The sequence below is a fragment of the Hypanus sabinus genome, chromosome 7 (assembly GCF_030144855.1).
Source record: "Hypanus sabinus isolate sHypSab1 chromosome 7, sHypSab1.hap1, whole genome shotgun sequence".
Lineage (NCBI taxonomy): Eukaryota > Metazoa > Chordata > Chondrichthyes > Myliobatiformes > Dasyatidae > Hypanus > Hypanus sabinus.
In genome coordinates, this window is record NC_082712.1 from 121686666 (window position 1) to 121712357 (window position 25692).

The 25692-nt window shown below is 40.6% G+C and overlaps 1 protein-coding gene across 1 annotated transcript in view; it reads left to right on the plus strand.

Annotated features, from left to right (window-relative positions):
- Positions 1-25692, plus strand: part of b4galnt4a (beta-1,4-N-acetyl-galactosaminyl transferase 4a) — an 819684-nt gene that overhangs the window by 730127 nt on the left and 63865 nt on the right. The window contains exons 14-16 of the mRNA XM_059975496.1: positions 1879-3202; positions 12838-13130; positions 15462-15615. Coding sequence (XP_059831479.1) covers positions 1879-3202; positions 12838-13130; positions 15462-15615 — 1771 coding nt within the window. The remainder of the gene's footprint in view (positions 1-1878; positions 3203-12837; positions 13131-15461; positions 15616-25692) is intronic.

The window sequence follows — 25692 nt, forward strand, 5'->3', positions numbered from 1 at the left end:
ACAAAATGCTGGAGGAACTAGCAGGTCTGGCAGCATCTATAGAGATGAATAAACTGCTGACATTATGGGCTGAGACCTTTCACCAGGACTCCAATCTACCACATTATCATCCAGATCACTGATATAGATGACAAACAACAATGAACCCAGCACTGATCCCTGTGGCACACCACTAGTCACAGCAACCATTTACCACTAAGTTTCTCCCACTAAGTCAATGTTGAATCCAATTTATTACTTCATCCTGAATACCAAGTAACTGAACCTTCTTGACTACTCTCCCATACGGAACTTTGTCAAAGGTCTCGCTAAAGTCCATATAGACAACATCCGCTGCCTTGCCATCATAAGCTTTCCTGGTAACCTCCTTGAAAAGTTCCACAAGACTGGTTAGACATGGCCTATCACACACTAAGCCATGTTGACTATCTCTAATCATGCCCTATCTATCCAAATACTTATATATACTGTACAGTAAAATACCTTCCAATGATTTAACCTCTACTGAGGTCAGATTCACAGACCTATAATTTCCCAGCTTATTCTTAGAGCCTTTCTTAAACAATATTAGCTAACCTCTAGTTTTCTGGCACCTCAGCCGTTCTTAAGAACCTTTTAAATGCCTCTGCTAGGGAGCCTGCGATTTCTGCATTAGCCTCTCTCACGTTCCAAAGGGACACCTTGTCGGACCCTAGGGACTTATCCACCCTAATTTGCCTCAAGACAGCAGGCACCTCATCTTCTGTGATCTGTATATTGTCCATGCCTCACTACTTAGTTCTGTAGGGTCTGTTTGTGTTACAAATAAACAGATGTAATAAATTATTCAAGATCTCCCACAGTTCTTTCAGACCCAAAGTGTTCCCCATATGTGAGAGTGGGAAGAGGAATTGAAATGTCTTGCATCCAGAAACCAAGGATGGCTGCTGTGGACAGTGTGGGTCCTCTAGAATCCAATAACCTATACTATCCTGGACTTGCATAAAAACTTCAGAAGAAAACATCACAATTTTTTTTTCCTCTTAGTGAATGGAGATCATTTGCTCTGACAACATATTATATTAGCTTTGATTGTGCATTTCTTTATTTTGTTTCATTACATGCCTCTAGTCAGAGCTGACATTATCACCCACAAGCTCTTACCACAACATAGTCTCTTGTTTTTGAGATTCCATGTTGGAACCTGGCATTACATTGATACCTCATCATCATTGATATTAGTTGCCCAGGATCCCTTTGTAACCCAATAATGCACATTCAATCTCCTTGCAACTAGAATCCCGTTGTGGATGATAAGGAGGTAATAGCATGCAATTTGTTGCATTTAAATATTTTTCCTAATTCTTTGGCAATGAAGTGAATTGAAAGTAAACTATAGTCTATTGTGCAACACAAGAGATTGGGGATGGGGTTGGCTGAAAGGTATTGAGGAATACAGGAGTGTCTGATCCAATGGATTGGGTGGGGGAGATAATATTAACATGGGAGAGGTCTGGGGACTTCATGGACAATGAAAAATTAACATAGGTGTATGACTTGGGTGCATAACTATTATCAAAGCATCCCTGAACCCATGGCTAAAAGTGGCTTTCTCCATTTGGTGTTTAGAGACCTGTGTATTCTGCAGGGTAGAATGTCTTGTATGATGCCAAAACCAGGGTCAAACACCACTTGTCACAGCCTGGCCCAGGATGTACTGGGTACCTGTCTTAAGACAAGGATCCAGATCAAAAATCTGTAAATGTGCTCACCATGCAATTTTTTAAAAATCCTATTGCATGGTTTTGCATTGAGAGCTACCTTTTAATTCATGGTCACTTTTTATATTAACTCTCTATCGCTTATTTACTTTTTACTTACACATTTTGGATATTATAGATTTCCCTGAAGAATCAGAAGGAGTTGATACAGAACCTATACTAAACAGCAGCAAGATGACGTGGAACAAGGAGGACCTTAAGGAAAGAGGAAATACCAGCCTGTTTCAGAGCCAGTTGGTCACAAAGAGGAAGCTCCTGCCACTGTCTGAAGACAACAGGGATGACTTTGACTACGTGGACAGCCACAAAAGAAAGACCACGACCAAGGACTTACACATCATGAAACCACAGCAAAAGGCCTTGCATCCAATTCTTCAAGAAAATGATATGTCCCCATCAGCTATAGCCGACAACAATCAGGAAATGGGCCTCTTTCACAAACCAAAACACAGACGAAGTAGGTCACTAACCTGGGCTAAATTTAACCCAGAGGAGTCGAATAAAAAACCAGCCAGCCAATCCAAACTCAGTAAGAGTAGCTTGTTCAACTTGCAGTCAGAGATTTCCATTGCACTCATCCCCAGTAAAACCAAGCAGTTTTTGAGTAATACTGCTCACATAGGCGTCCATAAAAAGAGACTTGGTGAGCCCAAGAAGCTACAGAATAAAATCTATGTGACTAGACCCCAGCAGAAGAAAAATACATTGCTTACAGAAAAACCTAGGGAATTGTTTCCTGGAGTGTACTTGCACACCAATGCCAGAAATAATGAACTGCAGGACCTGAGCTCGATAAAGAACTTGACTTCCATTGCAAAAGGGAAAAAGACAACACTATACCTCACTAATAAAATGTTTTTGTTAAGGAACACAACATCTCAGGAGCAGGAGGTGCACGATGCTAATAATGATTCTTTTCAGGTTCCAACAATTAAAAAGGTGAAGAGGAACTGGAAGGCACTGCAAAGGAAACAGGAACAGATTAGGGATGACATGAACAGACGCAATGTTACTGCAACACCTCGTGTATACTTTACGCATGAGGAAAATGTGGACAAGGAAGATTTTACCCTTCCTATTCACAAAAAGACAAATGGACTTAAACCAACATCCTTTGCTCCCGAAAATTTTTCTGAAGAGACAACCTACTGGAAGGCTGGTGACTTGAGTGAATCCCAGCAAATTTATAATGATCAGTTTGAGGCAACCGATGAAGGACTGTCAGATTACAGTTATGAGGATACTGAGTCTCAGCAGGGCTGGATGGAGGAATCCATAAACTGGCAGCGAACATTCAGTGTCAGCTCCATGGATTTTGAGCTCTTGCGGTCAGACTGGAATGACCTCAGGTGCAATGTTTCTGGCAACCTGCAAATGAGTGAGAGTGAGGTGGTGGATGTTTTAGCGCAGTACATGGAGAAGCTGAATGAAAAAAATGGCGGGTGAGTATTTTCAAACTATACTTGAGTGCAGTTATTTTAGAATATCAAACATTGAACAGTACAGAACAGGAATAGGCCTTTTGGCCTACAGTGAACCAATTAAATTGGTGATCAAATGGCTGACTAATCTCTTCTGCCTATATCATGACCATATACTTCCATTTTTCTCAAATGGCTGACTAATCTCTTCTGCCTATAACATGACCATATACTTCCATTTTTCTCTCATTCATAGCCTACCTAAACGTCTCTGAAAGGTCCTTTTTTCCTGCCACTAGCAGCACTCCAAGCAGTGCATTCCAGGTATCTACCATTCTCTCTGTAAAGAAAAAATTTGCCCCTCACATCTTCCCTTCTCACCTTAAATGCATGCCCTCTGGTATTAACCATTTCAACCCTGGGGAAAGATACTGTCAGTCCACTCTGTCAATGCCTCTCATAATGCTATAAAGGTCATTCAGATCTCCTCTCAGCCGCCGCCACCCCAGTGAAAACAAAAGTCTGCCCAACCTCTCATTATGGCACATGTCCTCTAATCCAGACAACATCCTGGTAAACCTCTTCTGCACTCCATCCAAAGCCTCAAAATCCTTCCTATAATGGGGTGACCAGAAATGGATGCAATACTCTAAATGCAGCCTAACTAGAGTTTTATAAAGCTCTCTTTACATTTGACCTATCAAGGTGCAACACTTAACATTAGACTAGCTTAGACTCCATCTGCCATTTCTCCACCCATATCTCTCTCTGAGATATATCCCATTGAATTCTTTGCCAGTCTTCTACGCTGTTCACAACACCATCAATCTTCGTATCATCTGCAAACCTACTAACTCGCTCATCTACATGTTCATCCAGGTCACTTATATACACCACTAACAACAGAGGTCTCAGTACAAGTCCCTGTGAAACACCTCTAATCACCGTGAGAATTAGTCACTTCAACGCCATCCTCTAGGGGCAAGTCAGTTCTGAATCCAAATGACCAATTCGGCATTGATCCCATGCATCTTAACCTTCTAGATGAGCCTTCCTTGAGGGACCTTCTGAAGCACCTTACTAAAATCCATGTGGACAGCATCCACAGCTCCACCTTCATCAATTACCCTCATCGCCTCAACTAATTTGGTAGGACTCAACTTGCTCTGCACAAAGTTATGCTGGCTCTCCCCGATAAGGCCATAGCTTTCCAAATGCTTGTATATCCTATCCCTGAGAAATCTCTCCAGTAACTTCCCTACCACTGATGTGAGACTCACCAGTCTATTGTTTCCAGGATTATCCGTGGTTCCCATATTAAATAGTAAAAAAACATTAGCTACTCACCAGTCCATCAGGATTTCATCTGTGGCTGGAGAAGGCACAAAGATATTAGTCAAGTCCCCAGCAATATCTTTTCTTGCCTCTCTCAATAATATGGGGTAAATCCTATCAGGTCCTGGTGACAAATCCACTTTAACACTCTTTAAGAGACTCAACACTACTTCCTCCTTTACCTCAAAAAACCCTAGCTTATCAATACCCTCAGCACTAATCCTCTACATCCTTTTCCTTCCTAAATACTGATGTACAGGACTCATTAAGGACCTCACTCACATTCTCTACATCCAATCAAATGTTCCCTCATTTATCCTTGAGTGGTCCCACTCTCTGCCTTGATATTCTCTTGCTCGCTCTTGATTTATGTATAGAATGCCTTGGCATTCACCTTGATCCCACTTGCCAAGTACTTTTAATTCCTCCTCCTGGCTTTCTGAATTCCTTTCTTGAGTACTTTTCTGACTTCTTTATAATCCTCAAGAGCTCTGTTTGATTTTAGTTTCTTAAGCTTTACATATTTTTCCTTTTTCTTCTTGACTAAATTCACCATCTCTCTCAACATACCTTACCTCTCTCTTACCATTCCTGTCCTTCCTTCTGACGGGAACATACCTGACACGTATTCTTTGCAGCTGGTCTTTAAATACCCTCCCCATGTTAGGTGTGATCTGCCCAAAAACAGCTGCTCCCAATTAACTTCCTTTAATTCCTGTATAATGTTCTCATAATTTGCCCTGCTCCAATTTAATACTCTCCGGAAAGGTCCATAATTATCTATAGCTGTCTTAAAACTTAAGTTGTGGTCATTGTTTGCTAATTGCTGACCAGCTGAAAGGCTGGTCACCTCCTGGATGCACCCAATAAATTCTGCCCCATCTAAACTTATTGCACTAAAATATCCCTATTTATATCAGGAAATTTGAAGTCCTCCATGACAACAATTTTTATAACTTTACTTAATCTGTCTACATATCTGTTCCTCAATGCCCCAGTGGCTATTGGGGAGTTGGGGTCTGTAGTACAATCCCATCAGGGTGATTGCACCCTTCCTAGTTTTCAGTTCTACTCATATAGTCTCAGCAGACAAGCCCACCATTACGTCCCCTCTGAGTGCAACTATGATATTGTCCCTGACTGGTATTGCAACTCCCCCAGCTCTTTTACCTTCCTCTCCATCTTTTCTAAAACATTGAAATTCTGGGACATTAAGCAAACGTTCCTCTCCTTCTCTCAACCAAGTCTGTAATGACCACAACATTATAGTTCCATGCACTGTTCAGTGCTCTAAGTCATAACCTTTACTTATAATTCCTTGAGCATTAAAATACACACACTTCAAACTATCCATCCCATCGTATCTATTACTTTGCCCCTGACTTATTTTACTGTTTTTACATCTATCTTCCTCTCCATCCTCCACTTTCTGCCCTGGTGCTCTAGTTCCCATCCCACTGCCAAAATAGTTTAAATCCCTCTGAGTGGCACTAGTTAACCTTCCAGTCAGGATATTAGTTTTCCTCCAGATTAGGTGCAACCAGTCCCTCTTGTACAGGTTACCACTGCCCCAGAAAAGGTTCCAATGACCCAAGAACCTGAAACCCTGCCCCTACACCATTTCCTCAGCCACTCATTCATCTGTACTATCATCCTATTCCTGCCCTGACTAGCATGTGGCATCAGGAGGTAGAGATTACTACCTTGGAGGTCCTTCTCTTCAGCCTCTTTCCAAGCTCCCTATACTCACTGCAGAGGACTTCTTCCCACTTTCCACCTATGTCATTTCTTCCCCCTTAAGAATCTTCTACAGCTGTTTGAAGACATCCTGGACCCTAGCCCCTGAGAGGCAACGCACCATCCTGACATGTCTTTTGCGGCCACAGAATCTCCTCCTAACTCTACTTGTTGCTGAGGGGAATGACAACGGGGAATCCTGCACTTACTACTTACTCCAGTTACTACTTAACCATCTACTATGAGTATGACCACCTCATTAAAGGCCTCTTTCTCTGAGGTTTTCATCTTCCCAGTTGGTACTGAGTGCATCCAGCTGCAGCTTCAATTCTTCTACCTTGTCAGTCAGGAGCTGAAGTTGGGTGCACTTCCTGCAGATGTATTCATCAGGGAAATGGTTAGGTGCCCTGCAATCTTACTTCTTACAAGAGGAGTATTCTATTGCTGTAACTACCATCCTGCCTGCACTTGTTATGCCTTTGGCTCTAACTTTTCAAGCTTATGTTCTACAATCAAACAAATGACTCCAAAAGTCTCAGCAGCTTTAGACCCCACATGTTCTCGCTGAAGCCTGCTGACCCAAAGCCTGAGCATTCTAACACTAGCCAACTCCAACGATGGCCGCTCCCACAATGGTCTCTCTGCTTACACCTCCCTTCTTTTTATCGGCCCTTGCTAATTTACTAACATCCCAAGCAAACTCCCGCTCCACAGACAAGTCTCGGCAGGCACCGCTTGCTTTTTAAAAATTGGTGCATAAACTCCACAAGGATTGTCTCCCAACATTCTCTGCACTCTCCCGCCCCACAGTCAAGTCGAGACAAGCACAGCTTACCTTTTAAAACTGGCGTGTAAAATCCACAAAGAACTGTCTCCAGCACTCTCTGTCATCTCCCATTCCACAGACAAGACCTGACAGGCACTACTTACTTTTTAAACCTAGCACGTAAACTCCATAAGGAACTGTCTCCAACACTGTCTGTAGTCACCCACTCTGCTCCATACTTTTGTTTAGAAAAGTATGGTTTCTTACCCTCCCTGCTTTGATGTTTTTTGCACGAGTGATTCCTATTGTGAAGTGACATGTATTACATCAATAATGGACCTTAACTCACATCATTTTCTCTATCTCACTGTCCTTTCCTGTGTTCTCCAAACGTAGCAACAAACATGAGTGCAATTTTGAGGGAGGTTTGGTGGCATTCATGGACTCAGAGTTAGAAAACTTTACTGAGATTTCAGGCAGTTGGAATGTGTTCCTCTTTTCTGATTCCTGATCCCCCCCCCCCCCCTACACACACACACACACACACCCCCACCCCGATTATACATTATACCAATACAGCTTCGGGAGTTTTGGAGTAAGAAATGAAGAGGTCCTAAGTTTTGTTAATCAGCAGTGGAGGGAAACTTTCCTAAGCAGTTCAACATCAGAAGCAATGTTTCACAGACCCAGGCAACATTGCAAAAGAAAGCTTTTATAACCAAATCATAACATGAGGAAGTCTGCAGATACTGGAAATCCATAGCAGCACACACAAAACGCTGGAATAACTCAGTAGGTTAAGCAACATCTATTGAAATTAATAGCCAATTGACAGTTTGGGCCGAGACACTTCTTCAGAGCAGAGAAGGAAGAGGGAAGACTCCAGAATAAAAGATAGGGGGAGGGGAAGGAGAGTAGCTAGAAGGTGATAGGTGAAGTCAGGTGAGTGAAAAAGATCAAGGACTGGAGAAGAAGAAAACTGATAGGAGAGGAGAGTGGATCATGGGAGAAAGGGAAGGGGGATCCTAGGGGAAGTAATAGGTAGGTGAGAAGAGGTAAAAGGTCACAGTGGGTATAAAAGAAGTGGGGGAGGGAGTTTATTTACTGGAAGGAGAAAACGATATTCATGCCATCAGGTTGGAAGCTACCCAGACGGAATACAAGGTGTTCCTTCTTCACCCTGAGGGTGACCTCATCTTGGCACAAGACAAGGCTATAGATCGACATGTCAGAACAGGAGTGGGAATCGGAATCATCATGTTTGGTCACCAGGAAGTCCCACTTGTGGATGGAGCAGAAGTACTTGATGAATTGCTCCCCCAATTTATGATTGGTCAAACCAAAGCCTGGTTTTAAATCTGTATTTAGTAATTAAATATTTATCTCTAGGTCACTGTTACAACAAACACAGGGGGAAATGACAAAGTTCTGGTTCAAATACTTGCATGAATTTGCTTGTTAGTGTGGAGTGAGCTGCTGGCAGGAGTGGTGGATGTGGGTTAGGTTTCAACATTTGAGCGAAACTTTTGGATAGGTACATGGGTGGGAGGGGTATGGAGGGCTATGAACTGAGTGCCTGTTGATGGGATGAGACAGTTTAATAGCTTGGCATGGACTAGATGGGCTGAAAGGGCTGCTTCTATATAGTAGTGCTCAGTAAACAATTGATTGCAAGACAAGTTCACTTCATAGCCATGCTGAAGAGGATAATGATGCAGACTGTCACAGAAAGTTGGCGAAGTCCTGTACAGCATTTTGCCTGCTAGTAAAACTGGCATTGCCTGGTTGGTTTGAATAAGCTTTTTTTTTCATGGAAATGTTTTGATAGACAATTAACCTGTGGCCACAAACTTAACTAGTAACTGAAAGGTATGAATGTCTCTAACTTCCAAAATCGTTCAAAATGTCTTAAAAATAATTGCATTAAAAATTAAAACATAGAACAATGATGAAAACAATTACATACATTTAAGTTAACACATTTGATTTAGAATCATTACCTGGAGATTAACCTCTTTCCCTCACAGCTGTTCTTCACCATTGATGCAGAAAGAGTAGCTAAACCTGTGCCAGTTTTAACTGTCTCTCAGGAAGCTTAGGATTTCTGTGCATGCACACTCTTGTATGGGAGCCTGGAGCTTCCTCGTGACTGCCAGAAGTTTCGTATGGAACTCCAGCATTCGTCAGGAAAATTCAGGTGATCATAGAGGGTCTTAAATGTAGAGCTTGTTTGGAGAAGCTGGGAGCTGCATTCTAACAAGTTTGAGCGAAAATGTGATAAAGGTGAACAAGGTCATGACTGTCATCATATAAGGTAAGCTGAAGCAATGAAGATCCCAGACACAAATAACAAAATACAAAATATTCAGTGAAGTGAACACATGAACGCAAAAAAAATATGAGCAGGAGTCAGCCAACTGACCCCTCAAATCTTCCCGGATATTTGATATTCGTGGCTGATTTATGCTACCATCAACCCTTCTATGCTGGTTCCTTGATCTTTCAAATAATTATCTATCTCCACCTTAAGCATATCTAATAATTTAGCCTCCACCTCCCTTGGGGGCAGAGAATTCCAGAGATTCACTTCCTTCTCTGCACACCTCAGCTTCAAATGACTGGCCTCTTACTTTGTAGATATGTGCCCCTGCTCTTGACCTTCCCACTAAATTTCAATACCTGTACTGTTAAGGACCTTATATGTTTGAATAAAATCATCACTCGTTCTTCTCAACTCCATAGTATACAGAACCAAACAGTTCTGCCCCAAGAATTAAAATGAGAAGAAACCTTTTCGTATGTCTTGAACTCATTACCTACAAGGGGTAGGGGAAACCAAATTAATCAGAGCCTTTATTCCTTGGAGCACAGAAGACTGAGAGGTAATCTTATAGACACGATAAAATCTTAAGGGGTATAAATAGGGTGAATGCAGCCAGTCATTTTTCCCTGGGTTGGGTAATCAAGAACTAGATGGCATAAGTTTAAGGTGAGAGGAAATATTTGATAGGAACTTTTTTACACAAAAGGTGTTATTGTATGTACTATGGATTGAGCTCCCAAAGGAAGTTGCAAGTACAATAAGGACTTTCAGAAGACAGTTGGACAGATAGATGGATTGGAAAAGTTTATAAAGTTATTGGCCAAGCACTGGCAAATGGGGCTAGTCTGGATGGGGCATCTTGATCAGCATGGACTATTGAGGCTGAAGCACCAGCTTCCATGCTGTATGACTGTATAACATTAGAGCAATTAATTTGCAGATCAATGGTGCAAGAGTGAAGAATAGGACTAACCCAATTGGTGTGCTAGCAGTTAGCAGCGACCCAGTAGATTGAATGGCCTCCTGCACTGTGATAACACTGCTTCCATTAAGCTGCTGGCAGAAACCAGAGTAGATAACCTAGTTCTTTATTTAGATTGAAATGAAGGTTGAAATTTAAACCCTTTTTAATTATGCATGAGACATCTGCATTCAGCCAAAGTAAATATTGCACAATATAAAAATGTCTTGATTGTAGGGATATAAATGTTTAATTGCAGCTGATGAAAGCAAAATCATTGCAGTAATATTTCTTATGACGTGGCTTGACAGAATAAAACAAACTGCAGTGGAGTGCCCCCTTTTTGAGCAGGATGTTATATATATTGTGCAGCTTTGCATGTGTAAGACAACAGCATGTACCTGACCTATACTCCACAGCTTACTATTTGAGAGAAAGGTCACCCGCCCTCTGGACTCCAACTTATCTGTCCCCATCTTTCTTTTTTATATTCACTATATAATCTGCAATCACCTGAGTCTTTTCTTTCTCTTAAAACTCAAAATATGATGTCTGGCACATTCTGTTACAACAACCGATGTTGAAGCCGACATTAGATTACTTTAGATTAGCTTTAGGTGTCACTTGTACTTCAAATCATACAGTGAAGTGCACCATTTGCATCAAAGCAAATCAAGGAGAATTATGCCGAGCAGCCCACAAGTGTCGGCAAACTTCCGGGACCAACATCGCATGCGCTCAACTCATTAACTCTAACCATATGTCTTTGGACTATGGGAGGAAACCAGAGCACCAGGAGGAAACCCATGCAGTTATGGGGAAAATGTACGAAGTCCTTACAGACAGTGGCAGGAATTGAACAACTGACATGACAAAGCAGCGTCCATTATCAAAATTAATCCATTTCATTGTTGACTCGCAAGATACAGGCAGTGCTGGCGAGGTTGCAGCTATTTCAGTTTGTTCTTCGAGTGTGATAGTAGGCTGCCTTCTTCTTAAGTCACTGTCCTTAGGTGAGGAAGTTCAATACACAGAGTTTGTAACAATGAAAAAGCTAGTCAGGAAGTTTGTGACCAGGTGGGAACTTGAAGGTGATGGTGCACTCCAACAAAACTACTACTTTTGTTCTGGTTTTGATGGTAAAAAATGTCAAACTAAGCTTCAAGAGTTGCTGCATTACACCTTTGCACATATTGATAGCCTCATATGGCAGTAAGAGAATAAGTAAATTGTGTACATTAACAGCAGTAACGTACTCTATCCTAAGTATCGTGGAGCTTTGTGGGTGTTGGTGGCCCAATAGTGATGTTTAATTAATATTCTATCACACTCGATAGAAGAAAGACTATTCAATGGTCAAAGCGCTTCCACACATTTAATGCCAGTGGACAAAGGTGCATTTCTCTTCTTCTAGCTTCTGGACTTTCATTTAACTTTCTCAAGTAAAACAAAACCCTTCTAGGCATATTGGAAAAATGTTAAAAGAAATACATTTTCTGGTGTACCGCATTGTGAAGCATTGTTTACTGATCAGCAGCCAATTAAATGAAAGCAATTTGATAGATAATTTATTTTAATTTATTCACAGTATTTTATGACATACATGTGAATTTAGCATAACCATTCTTTACAGTGTGTACATTCCATAGAGGTGTCCTTCATCTAACCCCTTTCTCTAATTCTCTTGCTCATTAATTTACAATATAGCTCCTTAAATCAACTTAACTACTCTCATTTGAAACATGCTCCATTTTCTGTCCATCCTTTGGGTAAATTTTTGGCATATTAGTCATCATAAATCAAAGTATTGAATGCACAATTGGGGCATTATGTTGAAGTTGTATGTATAGGTGTTGGAGAGACCAAATTAGGAGCATTGCCTGCAATTTTGGTCACCTACAGAAAAGACATCAATAAGATTGAAAGAGTGCAGTGAAAATTTGCAAGAAATGTTGCCAGGATTTGAGGGCCTGAGTTTTAGGAAAAGGTTGAATAGTTTAGGACTTCATTCCCTAGAGTGTAAGATAATAAGAGGTGAGTTGATAGAAGTTTACAGAATTATGAAGCATATAGATAGGGTAAATGCAAGCAGGCTTTTTCTGCTGAGGTTGGTCATGGATAGAACTAATGGTCATAGGTTAAGGGTGAAAGGTGAAATGTTTAAGAGGAATATGAAGGGGGAGCTTCTTTACTCAGAGGGTGGTAAGAGTGTGGAAGGAGATGCCAGCAGAAGTGGTGGGTGTGAGTTCAGTTTCAACTTTTAAGACAAATTGGGATAGGTACGTGGATGGAGTGGCATGGAGGGCTATGGTCCGGAGGTAGGTTGATGGGAGGAGACAGATTAATAGTCCAACACAGACTAAATGGGTCAGAGGGCCTGTTTCTGTGCTGTAGTGTTCTTTGGCTATGATTCAATGAGTTTTCATTGGAATAGTCAGACAACTTTATATTGATGGGTGGTTTTTGATTCCACCACAGGCAATAACTTTTCCTTTGCATCTCATGGGACTCCCTTTCTCTGGCCCTTTTAATAGGATTTATACACTACTGCGGATCATTAACGTGGAAAAGCGAAGGGATTCTGCTCGTGGCAATAGGTACCTTGTTGAACTGGAGCTGATGGAGAAAGGAAAGAAGGTGGTCCGATTGACAGAGTACATCTACCTCTTGCTGCACAGAAGCAAACAAGATGATGGGATTGAAGTAACAACAGAACTGCAGGATAAGGAGCCCACTCAGCAGGATGTCCCATATTCCAAACCTCTACTGTGCCAACCAATTGGTTTACATATGAGATCCAGTGTCATGGTGCATTTTGTAGTTCCAGGTGAGAAAATGCTTAATTCAAATAAATAATTGTAAATTCAGAAAACGTATCTTTAAGAAAAGTGATTCCACATCCGTAATGATTGTCATTTGTTTCTTTTGGTGCCGTTTGTGACAGTATTATGGATGATCAAAGGTAAAGCAGATGGTTCCCCTTGCACCTTCCCCCACCCAAATGAAGTAGGTTGGTTTCCACTTTCCATGTACAAAGTAATCAACACTGTAACTTGACTCAGAAGAATTCTACACATTAATTATGTAACCTTGTTACAGGGCAAGTTCTAAATCTAGCATTAATTAAAAAGAAACAATCTCAGTACAAATTAAAATTATTTCTCTATTTATTTCCGATTTCAATTCAAAATTTTTCTTTGTTGCTGTTTCTCTTGAGATTCATGAAAACAAAAGGACATGATCGAATGAGGCCACTCAAAATGTAGCCGTGTCTGTGGTTGAAATTTAATCTGAGGATTTGGTTTATAATCTCACGTACAGCCATTCCCTCACAAATGATGTCACTGGCTTCAAATGCTCAGAGTTGTTCAAATGCATCCCAGATTTTTTATTTTATTTATGTAGTGATGGAGCGTGTAGAGATAGAGCCCTGGAGCCAAGCATCCCAGCAACCCCCGAGAACACAAGTGACCCTAACCTAATCCGCAGACAATTTACAATGACCAATTTACCTACCCTGTACGCCTTTGGACTGTGGGAGGACCTGGAGAAAACCCACGTATTCCACAGAGGGGACGTACAGAGACTCCTTACAGAACTGTGCCGGAATTGAACTCCACACTCCGATGTCCCAAGCTGTAATAGTGTCATGCTAATTGTTATGCTACCATGGCATCCTGTGAGCTTTCTGGCCACAAGCCATATTCAGGCTTCATGAAGCAAGTTCCACCTCATATACTGTAGATACCCCCGCTGCCCTGTCACCACCTCATAGGAAACTCTGGAACTGTACGTGACTTCTCATCAATGAAATCTCCATTCTCTTTATTGTCTGTTGCCCACAATAATATCTCTGCTGGTTCTCCATAATTCCCCACTCCTCTCTAACAGCCTCTCATTTCAGACCACAGCTTAAACATCAATTTGTTTATTCAACTATAAAAACAATGATTTACAAATTCTCTTTCAAAGAGGCTTTTTTGGTACCATTTGTTACCTTTGGGAAATATGATGTCACCAACATTATAAAGCTGCAAAGCTTACTTTTCACAATTCTAGCAAGAAAAAAATGTAATTAATTTTATAAATTTGCACACGAAGAAGGAATTTCATTAAATGCTGGTGTATTTGACAATAAAATAATATGAATCTGAGAATTGCAATGGCAATGGTGCAATGGCATAAGTGCCGGACTCTGGAGCGAAGGCTCACGAGTTCGAATCCAAGTCGGGCCACCACCGAGCATGCTTTCCATCTGTGCCGGGTTGAGCATCAACCTCGTAAAAAAATACAGGGGTCGAGTCAGGAATGTTCATATCGTGACCCAGTTATTCTGAAAGGAGACCAATCCTGACATTGCACGCCAGACAAGAATGGCTGACTGTCTGGTGCGACATGCTAAAAAAATCTGAGCACACCGATGCTGACGGTAACTATCAAATCATTAAATTGTGTACTTTGGTTTGTGAGACAATATATGCACCGTAAGAGAATTAACTGTGCAATGGGTTTGTCACTCTTTTTCACCACTTTTAAAATAATTTCCTTGTACTTAGTCTGTAGTTAGATGATGAGAAATAATTCCCACAGTGCCTGTGCCTCTGACGCATTTCAGTGGACAAATACCGAACAATGAGGTAATGCAGCAAAGAATGTTGGGATAGGTTCCCACAACTGAGTCATGATTGGTTATAATGGTGCCTGTCAGATTTAAATAAAGGTGTCTAAATTAATAAACATTATTAAAATAGAACTCTTAAGTCTACTTTATATTCTTGCATGAGACGATAGTTTGTTAAACTAACAAAAGAGAAACTTGGGACTAAAATAAGTCATTCAGGTGTGAAAAAAAGAAGTTCTTGTATTTCTATAGTCCTTTCATGATTCATGAATACTCAAATTACTTTACAGCTGCTGAATGATTTTCAAAGAGTAGTTAGTGTTAATGAAGTGTTCAATTTGTTGAATAAACTACTGGGAAATATAATTCAGGAGAAACACTTTCCATTAAGGATAATTTTAGATGGGTTAATTGCCTTCCCAATCTGTGTTATCTTGTGACCTCCAGGGAGGGGAAAAGAAAGGTGGGAAATTCATTTCTTCCATTGCTGCAAGTAATCTTTACATCAGCAATTATCTTTCCTTTATAACTTTACAGTAAAGAACCAGGCCCGTTGGGTGCAGCAGTTCATTACAGATATGGAAGATCTCTACAAGACAACAAAAGATGAAAACTTCAACATTATCATCATTGATTTTGACAGTAGTGACATGGATGTGGAGGAGGCCTTGAAGAACAGCAGACTTCCTCGGTACTGTACATGCTTTAGAGTCAAATTTTTATAGGAAAAGGCAAATGGTGGTTGTTGTCATGTTTGGCAGACACTTGCTTTTATTAGGGAGAAAAGAACTATGCACCATTCTAGACTTAAATAGGAATTGAAAAGCATATGTCATTGAATAAATCAAAAAGGCAACTTTTCCTAAATACTTCCTGAGCTTAGTGTAAAATTAGCTCTAGCACCATTTACTTAGGTCATTAATGAATTCTGAAAAGTAAACTAGGTTTTATCTGTCAGAGAATTGTACAGAATTTATGACCCAGGAGGCCATTTGACGATTTTGAAGTTGGTCAAAAAGAGCTCCTCCACCCAATCCCACCTTCCAGAATGAGGTCATTGAACTGTCCTGATCATCACTGCTCAAATATACGTGCAAGGACTGTTTGAAAATGAGGAGGGTGTCTACCCCTGTCACCTTTTCAAGCCATGAGCTCCAGACTCATTGCACTCTCCAGGTGGGAAAAAGAAGTTTCTTCACCTCATGTTTAATCTTTACATGAATTACCTTAAGTTTATACTTGCTGGTATTTGGGCCCTCTATTAAAGGAAATGGGTCCAAGCTCTTTACCCTATCTTAGTTCTCATAAACGCAGTTAAGTGTCCTGTACACCACTTGCATTCCGCAAAACCTAGCTTACCAAGTCTTTCATTGTACCTGAAATTCTCAATTCCTGTCAAAAATACCGTACATCTCCTCTGAGCCCTCACCACTGCAATCATATCTTTCCAGTAATGTAAAATTGTAAACAGTAGTCAAGCTGTGGCAAAACTGGTGTAATCTAGATGGATAATGTCTTCCTCACAAAGTACAGCAGGTGTTCAACAGAGGTAAACAGTACAATGTATTTTGGCACTAGCAATGACAAGGTTATGTTATCAGCACAAGACCTTGCTATTTTGCGAGGCAGGTTAAAATATCATATTTACTTTTTTATCCTTTGATTTTGCTTGTTTCTGCTCTTGACATGTTAAATTCCATAGCAATTGTAAAATTAAGCAGCAACATTGAGTCTGGACAAGAGTTCAGGTGATATCCCTTCGAATGAAGAATTCAAAATGAATGTATTTTTTGCGTGGGTAGCCAATTGAGCTATTTATTGGCTTTCACATTGGAGGCATAGCAATATACAACATACTCAATGCAATCTTTTCACATGAATTTCAGTTACGACACAACAGAACTTTAGAAGCTTGCTTTAGTTAAAAAAAAAATTTGAGACAATTTACATTTCTTCCTTCTGATTTGCATTATCTTGGCAGATCCAGTCAAAGTGACTTTACTAGGAACTTTGAATCTGAATCGTTTTAAAAGTTGTTAATTGCTAATGAATATCTGACCGTTTTAACTTTTGAAAATTCATGCTACATTTATGGTACATCTCAGCAGTTTTTGGGGCGATCATTACAGTAGTGTTTAGGGAGAATATCTTCGAGGAATGAGGTTACATGGGTATAATTTAGGAATAAGAAAGGACCACACCCTCGGGTGTATTGGTTGTTAACAAACAGTACATTTCACTAACATGAGAAAATCTGCAGATGCTGGATGCTGCAGGTGGAGAGGGTTTAAACTGATATGGCAAGTGGATGGGAACTGGACTGAAGGGACTCAGGGTAGGATGGGTGGTGAAAGAGCAAAGGTAGTGTGCAGTCAGACTCTTAGGAAGGGTAGGCAGATGATGGTTCACCCAGCAGGGTGAGTATCAGTGCATTAGGGATGCAGAATTAAAAAGGATAGCAAATACAGTACTAAAAGTGTTATATCTCGATGCACCGAGTATAAGAAATAAAGTGGATGCACTTTCACAGATCGTTGGATATGATGTTATAGCCACCACTGAATTGTGGCTGAAAAGTGGTTATGCCATTGGGAGCTTAATGTCCATGGTTACATGTTGTATCAGAGGGATGGGATAGGAAGGTAGGCAGAGGGGGTGGGATGGTTCTGCTGGTAAAGAATAGCATCAAATCATTAGAAGTTACATGGAATTGGAAGAGGTTGAATCCCTGTGGGTTGAGTTAAGAAACCGATGGTAGTTATATACAGTTCTCCAAACAGTAGCTGGGATGCGGACTACAGAATACGAATGGGAACTAGAGAAGCCATGTCAAAAGGTCAATGTTACAATAGTCATGGGAAATTTTAACATGCAGGTAGATTGGGAAAAGTAAGTTGGTAATGAATTGCAAGTTAATGAGTTTGTTGAAGGCCTATGAGATGGCTTTTCAGAGCAGCTTGTCGTTGAGCCTACCAGGTGATCAGCTATTCTGGATTGGGTGTTATGTAGTGAACCAGACGTGATTAGGGAGCTTAAGGTAAAGGAACCCTTAGGAGGGTGATCACAATATAATTGACTTCAACTTAAAAGTTGATGGGGAGAAAGTAAAGTCTGATGTATCAGTATTCCAGTGGAGTAAAAGAAATTACAGTGGTATGAGAGAGGAGTTGGCCAAAGTAAATTGGGAGCAGATGCTGGCAGGGATGACAGCAAAGCAGTAATGGCTTGAATTTCTGAGGAAAATGAGGAAGGTGCAGGATAGATATATTCCAAAATCAAAGAAATACTCAAATGCCAAAATAGTACAACCATGGCTGACAAGGAAAGTTAAAGCTAGTGTAAAACCAAAAGAGAGGGCATACAACAAAGCAAAAATTGCGGGAAGACAGAGGATTGGGAAGCTTTTATAACCCTACAGAAAGCAACTAGAAGAATCATTAGAAGAGAAAAAATGAAATATGAAAGTAATCTAGCAACCAATATCAAAGTGGATGGAAAAAGCTTTCTCAAGCATATAAAAAAATAAAAGATGAAAGTGGATATAGGACTGCTAGCAAATTAGGTTGGAAAAATAATAACAGGAGACAAAAAGATGGAAGATGAATTAAATAAATATTTTGCATCAGCTTCTCTGTGGAAGACACTAACAGTGTGCCAGATGTTGAAAGGTGTGAGGGAAGAGAAATGTGAGTGCAGTTACTATTACAAGGGAGAAGGTGCTCAAAAAGCTGAAAGACCTAAAGATGCATAAGTCACCCGGACCAGATGAACTGCAACCTAGGGTTATAAAAGAAGTAGCAGTAGATATTGCGGAGGCATTAGTAATGCTCTTTTAAAAATCATTGGCCTCTGCCAGAGGACTGGAAAATTGCAAAGATCACTCCACTATAGAAGAAAGGGGGAAGGCAGCAGAAACAAAATTATAGATCAGTTAGCCTGACCTCAGTGGTTGGGAAGATGCTGAAGTCAATTGTTAAGGATGAGGTGATGGAGTACTTAGTGACACAGGAAAAGATTGGACAAAGTCAGCATGATTTCCTTAAGGAAAAATCTTGCCTGACAAACCTGTTGGAATTCTTTGAGGAGATTACAAGTAGGATAGATAAAGAAGGTGCAGAGGATGTTGTATTTTTGGACTTTCAGAAGGCCTTTGACAAGGTGCCACACATGAGACTTAAGAGCCCATGGTATTACAGGAAAATCACTAGCTTGGTTAGAGCAGTGGCTGATTGGTAGGAGGCAGTGAGTGGGAATAAAAGGATCCGTTTCTGGTTGGCTGCCAGTGACCAGTGGTGTTGGGACCGTTTCTTTTTATGCTGTGTATCAGTGATTTAGATGATGGATAGTTGGCTTTGTTGCCAAGTTTGCAGATGATACGAAGATTGGTGGAGGGGCAGATAGTTTTGAGGAAAAAGAAAGGCTGCAGGAGGACTTAGACAAATTGGGAGAATGGACTAGAAAATGGCTAATGAAATACAATGTTAGAAAATGCATGGTCATGCACTTTGGTAGAAGTAATAAATGTACAGGCTATTTTCTAAATGGGAAGAAAATCCAAATATCTGAGATGCAAAGGGATTTGTGTGTCCTTATGCAGAACACCCTAGAGGTTAACTTGCAGTTTGGGTAAGTGGTGAGGAAAGCAAATGAAATGTTAACATTCATTTCAAAAGATCTGGAATATAAGAGCAGGGATTTGATGCTGGGGTTTTATAAGATACTAGTGATGGTTCGCCTTTAGTATTGTAAACGGTTTTGGGCTCCTTACCCAAGAAAAGATGTGTTGGCATTGGAGAGGTTTCAGTGGAGGTTCACAAGGATGATGATGGGAATGAAAGTGCTATCAAATGAGGAACATTTGACCTGTACTGGGTCTGTACTCGCTGGAATTTAGATGAGTGAGTGGGAAATCTTATTGAAACCTTTTGAATGTTCAAAGACCTAGACAGAGTAGATGTGGAAAGGATGTTTCCCATGGTGGGAGAGTCTGGGAGAAGAGAACACAGCTTCTTATTTTAAATGGATAGAGGGGTGCCCATTTGAAATAGAGATGCAGAGAAATCTCTTAACCATATAACCATATAACAATCACAGCACGGAAACAGGCCATCTTGGCCCTCCTAGTCCGTGCCGAAACCTTAATCTCACCTAGTCCCACCTACCCGCACTCAGCCCATAACCCTCCACTCCTTTCCTGTCCATATACCTATCCAATTTTACCTTAAATGACACAACTGAACTGGCCTCTACTACTTCTACAGGAAGCTCATTCCACACGGCTATCACTCTTTGAGTAAAGAAATACCCCCTCGTGTTTCCAAAGGGTGAAAAATTTGTGGAATTTGTCACCTCAGGCAGCTATGGAGGACAGTTTGTTGGGTGTATTTAAGGTGGAGGTTGATAGGTTCTTGTTTGGCCACAGCATCAAAGGTTACAGGGACAAGGCAGAGGAGTGGGGCTGAGGAGGGGAGAAAATGATCAGCCGTGATTGAATGGCAGAGCAGACTCAATCAGCCAAGTGGCCTAATTCTACTACTATGTCTTATGGTCTCTAGTCTTATGAAATCCAGGGCAAAACACAGTGGAGGAACTCAGTGGGTCAGGCAGCATCTATGGAAATTAATAACAGTTGACATTTCAAGCCGAGACCCTTCATCAGGACTCACTGTACACACTTCACTGTATGTTTTAATGTGATAAATAAACTTGAATATTGAATCTTGAAGTAGTGACCATAGTAAGTTCAGGGTAGTCATGCAAATAAGATAGAGTTGGTCCTCAAATTAGGATGCTAAAGGCAGATCTCCACAGTGTAGATTGTGTGTGGCTGCTGTTGGGGAAACAACCACTCCTGTTCTGAGGCTTTTAACAATGAGATAGTAAGAGTTCTAAGTAGCATGTCTCTGCAAGAAGATGGGAAGTTTAGGGATCCCTAATCAATGGGGAACATTGAAAGTCTGAATTTAGAAGAATGAGACAAGACAATGAAACATACAGAATGCTGACTGTATTTGAAGGCTCTAGAACAGGGTTTCCAACCTTATTTATGCCAATGAACCTTACAATTAACCAAGGCATCTCTGAACACCAGGTTGGGAACTCCTGCTCTAGGTTCCTAAACAAGGGGTCACAGACATTAGGAGTGAGATGAGGAGATTTTATTTTAAGATGCTGCATTAGTGGAATTGTCTACTATGAATGCAGTGGAGGCCATGTCATTATATATATTTAAGAAAGCGATGGAGTTCTAAGCATAAAAGTCCACAAGGGGTAGAAGGTGGCATTGAGATTGAGGATCAGATATAATCACATTGAATTGTACACCAGACTTGAGCCTTTCCTGTCATTAATTTTAAATATTTCTTTGTGAAACATGAAATATTATATTTAAAAAGTTAAGTGGTACACAAACTGGCTAAAACAGTCTGTGGGAAGAAGTTTGAATTTGCACAGTGAAAAAAAAAAATTGCTGATGCAGGGTTTTATAAAAGCTTCACTGCAAAGTTATTGTGCCATTGTGAATGCTGGAGACTGGGAATGTGCGATGTATCGAGTTTTTAATATGATGCCTCTGTTTCAGAAAGAATGCAATCCAGTGCATTTTAGTGCAATGGCAGTGTAGTTACAGTACTGGAAAAGGTATTATTATGATCATAATGCATTACAGATTTTGGAGGATGCAGTGATGGATGGTATTTATGTACATGTGTATGTCTCTAAAGTCAATTTTGAGGATGAAGGCAATTTGAATATTTTATCTAAAATGAAATGGAGAATAAGGAAAGGCTAACAGCAATTGGATATAACTGCTAAATCAACACTTTTCAATGCAGTAATACTTTATTTCCCTTTTTCGCAAAATACCCATCCAGCATTATTTCTGTGTAACTAGGATGAAGGCAGCTTGTAATTATTTTTGTATTTTAAAAAAAAATTCAGATAGAGTACAGTAACAGCCCCTTTCCGCCTAACAATCTGCGCTTCCCAATTACACCTATGTGACCTATTAGCCTACTAACCCATACATTTTTGGAATGTGGGGGGAAATCAGAGCACCCAGAGGAAACCTACCCACGCGGTCAAGGGCAGAATGTACAAACTCCTTACAGAAAGTGGTGGGCCTTCTAGTAGTGTTATGCTAATCACTACACTACTGTGAATAATCATATTCTAATTTTGCCTCGTCAAAATATCAGGGAATGTTGCTCTACTTTACATAGAGCTAAATTAATCCAGTCTCTTATCATTGCCTTCCACCTCATCACCATGCTGCTACTGAATTCTTTATTGCTCTGTGTCTTTATTTTTCATTCTTTTGTAGTTGAATATTTCCAGGTTATTGCAACCCCCTGTAGTTAATTTAAACACATGAATCCAGCTATTATACCACATACAACAAATCACATTGTCCTCTGTTCCTTTTTAGTAATGAATGTTACATGATAGCTTTGTGCAGCCATCCTGACTTTGCTATTAAATCCCAGGTCATTTGTGACTCCAGCAGTTCAATTCTACAATCCAATCTGCTCCCCTCCAGTAGCATCAATGCTGATCAGTACTTTTTGATTGTACACTATTGAAACGATGTGGAACAATTTCTCTTGGTTTATCTATTGGCAAGTGCCTTGTGATTTTAAAGGTGATTGAAATTGAAGCTGACAGTTTGCATATCAGACAGATTACAGCAGCATGCTTGTCTTTCAGAGGCTATCATTTGTCATTCATCTGGAATTGTTGTTGCATCGTCTCAAGCTGTCAGAGCAGTTTAGCTCAGTGGATCGTTTCCACGAGCAACTCAACGAAGCAGGGAAAGAGAGAACTTCATAAAGGCAGTCACAATGGTCTCCTGGCCCTTCAAACCCAGCTCAAAGTTCAAAGTACACTTATTATCAAACCTTGAGATCCGTCTCCTTACAGACAGCCACAAAACTAAGAAACCCAAAAGAACCCGTAAACAAAGACCGTTAAATAGTCATGATGCAGAGTTAATAAAACAAATCGTGCAAACAATAAAAGCAAGCAAATAGCGTTCAGATCAAATGTGAGTCCACAGACACGAAGTCCGGAGCAGGCCACAGCCTCCCCTCAGTTCAGTGCAGAGCCGGTAAATGTGGTGGAGCAGTGAGCAGATCTGGCCCAACCCTGGTCCTGTGGACTGAGCCATAAACTACCATTTTACTGAGTACTGATGAACTGCAGCAGATATTTTTTTTTGCCCCAGGATTACTGTTTCTTCCTGCAAAGATTGTCTCCCTGGTAGCCCAGTTTCTGGTGTTTAACTGTGGCCATGTGTAGCAAATGGGCTATAACAGCTTAATAAGACAACTGAGCTCACAGACAGATGCTGAAGTACCCACCACAACCAATAATGCTGTCAAAGTATGTCTTTACATTCATAATCAGGATGAATCAAAAAAAGTTACATTAGAATAAAGCTTAATATTTTTACTTAAAGAATAAAGTGATTGTATAGTAAAAATCAAGTTAAAATACCATAAAAAAGTTAACAACAAAAAACACTCTTGTTTCTTCCAGCAGTGGATTTTTCTTGTGCAGTTGAATGGGGACTGCTGTGCTTCATCGGGTTAAACTCTGCGCAGGCTCTCAGGGCAGTTCCCCTACCTAGCCCAAGGGCTGGCAACCCAATGTGAACTTTCACATGAGGAATGCATAGAGGCAGCTATTGCAGAGCTGATGCTTCTGCCAGCTTTAGCCAAAAGGCAGTAACGGAAACCAGGATTTTTGCAGTTTTACCAAAGCGTAAGGGCTGTCATTGGGGCAGGAGATGTGCCTTGCAAATATTGAATAATTCACGGCAGTCAGGCACTGAAAGAGGATTTCACTTTGTCAGACAGTTGCGAGCAGCAAGAAAGGAGAAAAAAATAAACTGGCAGCATGAACATTGGTAAGGTTAAATTAGAGGTGTAAGTAACGACACTGTACATACTGCTTTTTCAATTGATTTTCATTTATCATTTCTTTCCGCCTCCCTCCTGCTTCCATCACTTCTATACCGAAAGTGATGCACTGTTTTCCAGGCACTGGTTGTCCCTTGCAGTAACTTACTAAAGTCTTCAGTCTTCATGTCTGACCCTCAATGGTAGATATCAGATGGTGGTGACACCACCTAGCCCAAGCTTGGTTTGGCAGGGGAGGGGGGTGGAGTAACTATTTGGCTACTTTTACCTTTTTCTCCCTCTCACTCCACTCTCTACCCACTCTGTGTGCTATTTACTACAAAGGTGACATGCAGGGGCTTGGCTCCCAAGCATTCATTTTTTTGTCTTAACCAGTAAATGACAATCAAGTAAACAGGACAATAGAATTTGACAGGAGCAGAAAAGAATGGTAAAAATTGAACTCCAGTAATCAGCTGTCAGAATACTGGGCTTTAAAGTGTCTAAGGTTTGGCAGGAGGTCAGGAATTCTGTCTTTTTGAGGACTCGTTGTGAGAGTGTTTGTCTTCATTGGTGACATGCTGCAGTTAAGAATTTGTCATGTAGCTAATCACAGATTCAACATATGGTGTAGCACTTAAAACATCAAAATGCCAATATAAAGTGAGGAACTGTCGGTACATTTTCATTCACAATTCAAAAATATTCCCATTGACTTTTAAAGGTCTCCGCATGTCACATGTTGTATACAGAACTAATTTGACATATGAACTGCAATTACACTACACGACGACTTGTTTCAGAGATTTGTTTCAGTAACATTCACAGTGATGGGAATTATAAGTCAAAATTCATGTCCTAGAGGCTATAACTGAATTTTCCCTCAGTCTGCAAGAGTGAAACCAAGATGAGAAATTAATTATTTTGATTACTGTACATTAAATGCAAAATCCTGACTGAAGAACTGAGTTTGCACAAAGCAAGATGAATTGTGGGACCAGCTTTATCCACTAACACCAAATCCGTATTGACACATTGAAATAGCAGGAATTAAGTTCCACGTTTTTCAGTTTTTGGAAGTGCAGTGAAGAAGAGAACCATAGAACACTACAGCACAGAAAACAGGCCATTCAGCCCTTCTAGTCTGTGCCGAAACTTTATTCCGCTAGTCCCATTGACCTGCACCCAGTCCATAACCCTCCAGACCTCTCCCATCCATGTAGCTATCCAATTTATTCTTAAAACTTAAGAATGAGCCTGCACTTAACATGTCAGCTCGTTCCACACTTCCACCACTCTCTGAGTGAAGAAGTTCCCCCTAATGTTCCCCCTAAATCTTTCCCCTTTCACCCTAAAGCCATGTCCTCTCATATTTATCTCTCCTAATCTAAGTGGAAAGAGCCTACTCACATTTACTCTGTCTATCCCTCATAATTTAGTAAACCTCTATCAAATCCCCCCTCATTCAGATTTCCATTATGCTTCACCAAATGGTAAAGAAATTCCGACAGGATATGTTGACACATTTTTATGGCCTTCAGTCCTGCTGCCAGACTTCATCCTCCTCCCCAAACTATTCTTGTGTGCCTGATCATACTTAGTTCTCAGAATAGAATTGAATTTGGTCTCAATATCACACGAAGATACATTCATGTCACTACAAGTTAAGCAGGGTTATAATGTACCAGATTTTAAAAAAAACATGCATCAGGAGCGCAGAGAAATCTTGTGTACGTGGCAGAAGATGCACACTATCTCAGAAACTATCCAACCGCTTTCTCCATCAGGCCTTTTCTGCCCCACATATGGAAGTCTGTAGGCCCCATGTTGCCATCATCAGCCATTGAAAGCCATAAAGCAGGAATGGAAGC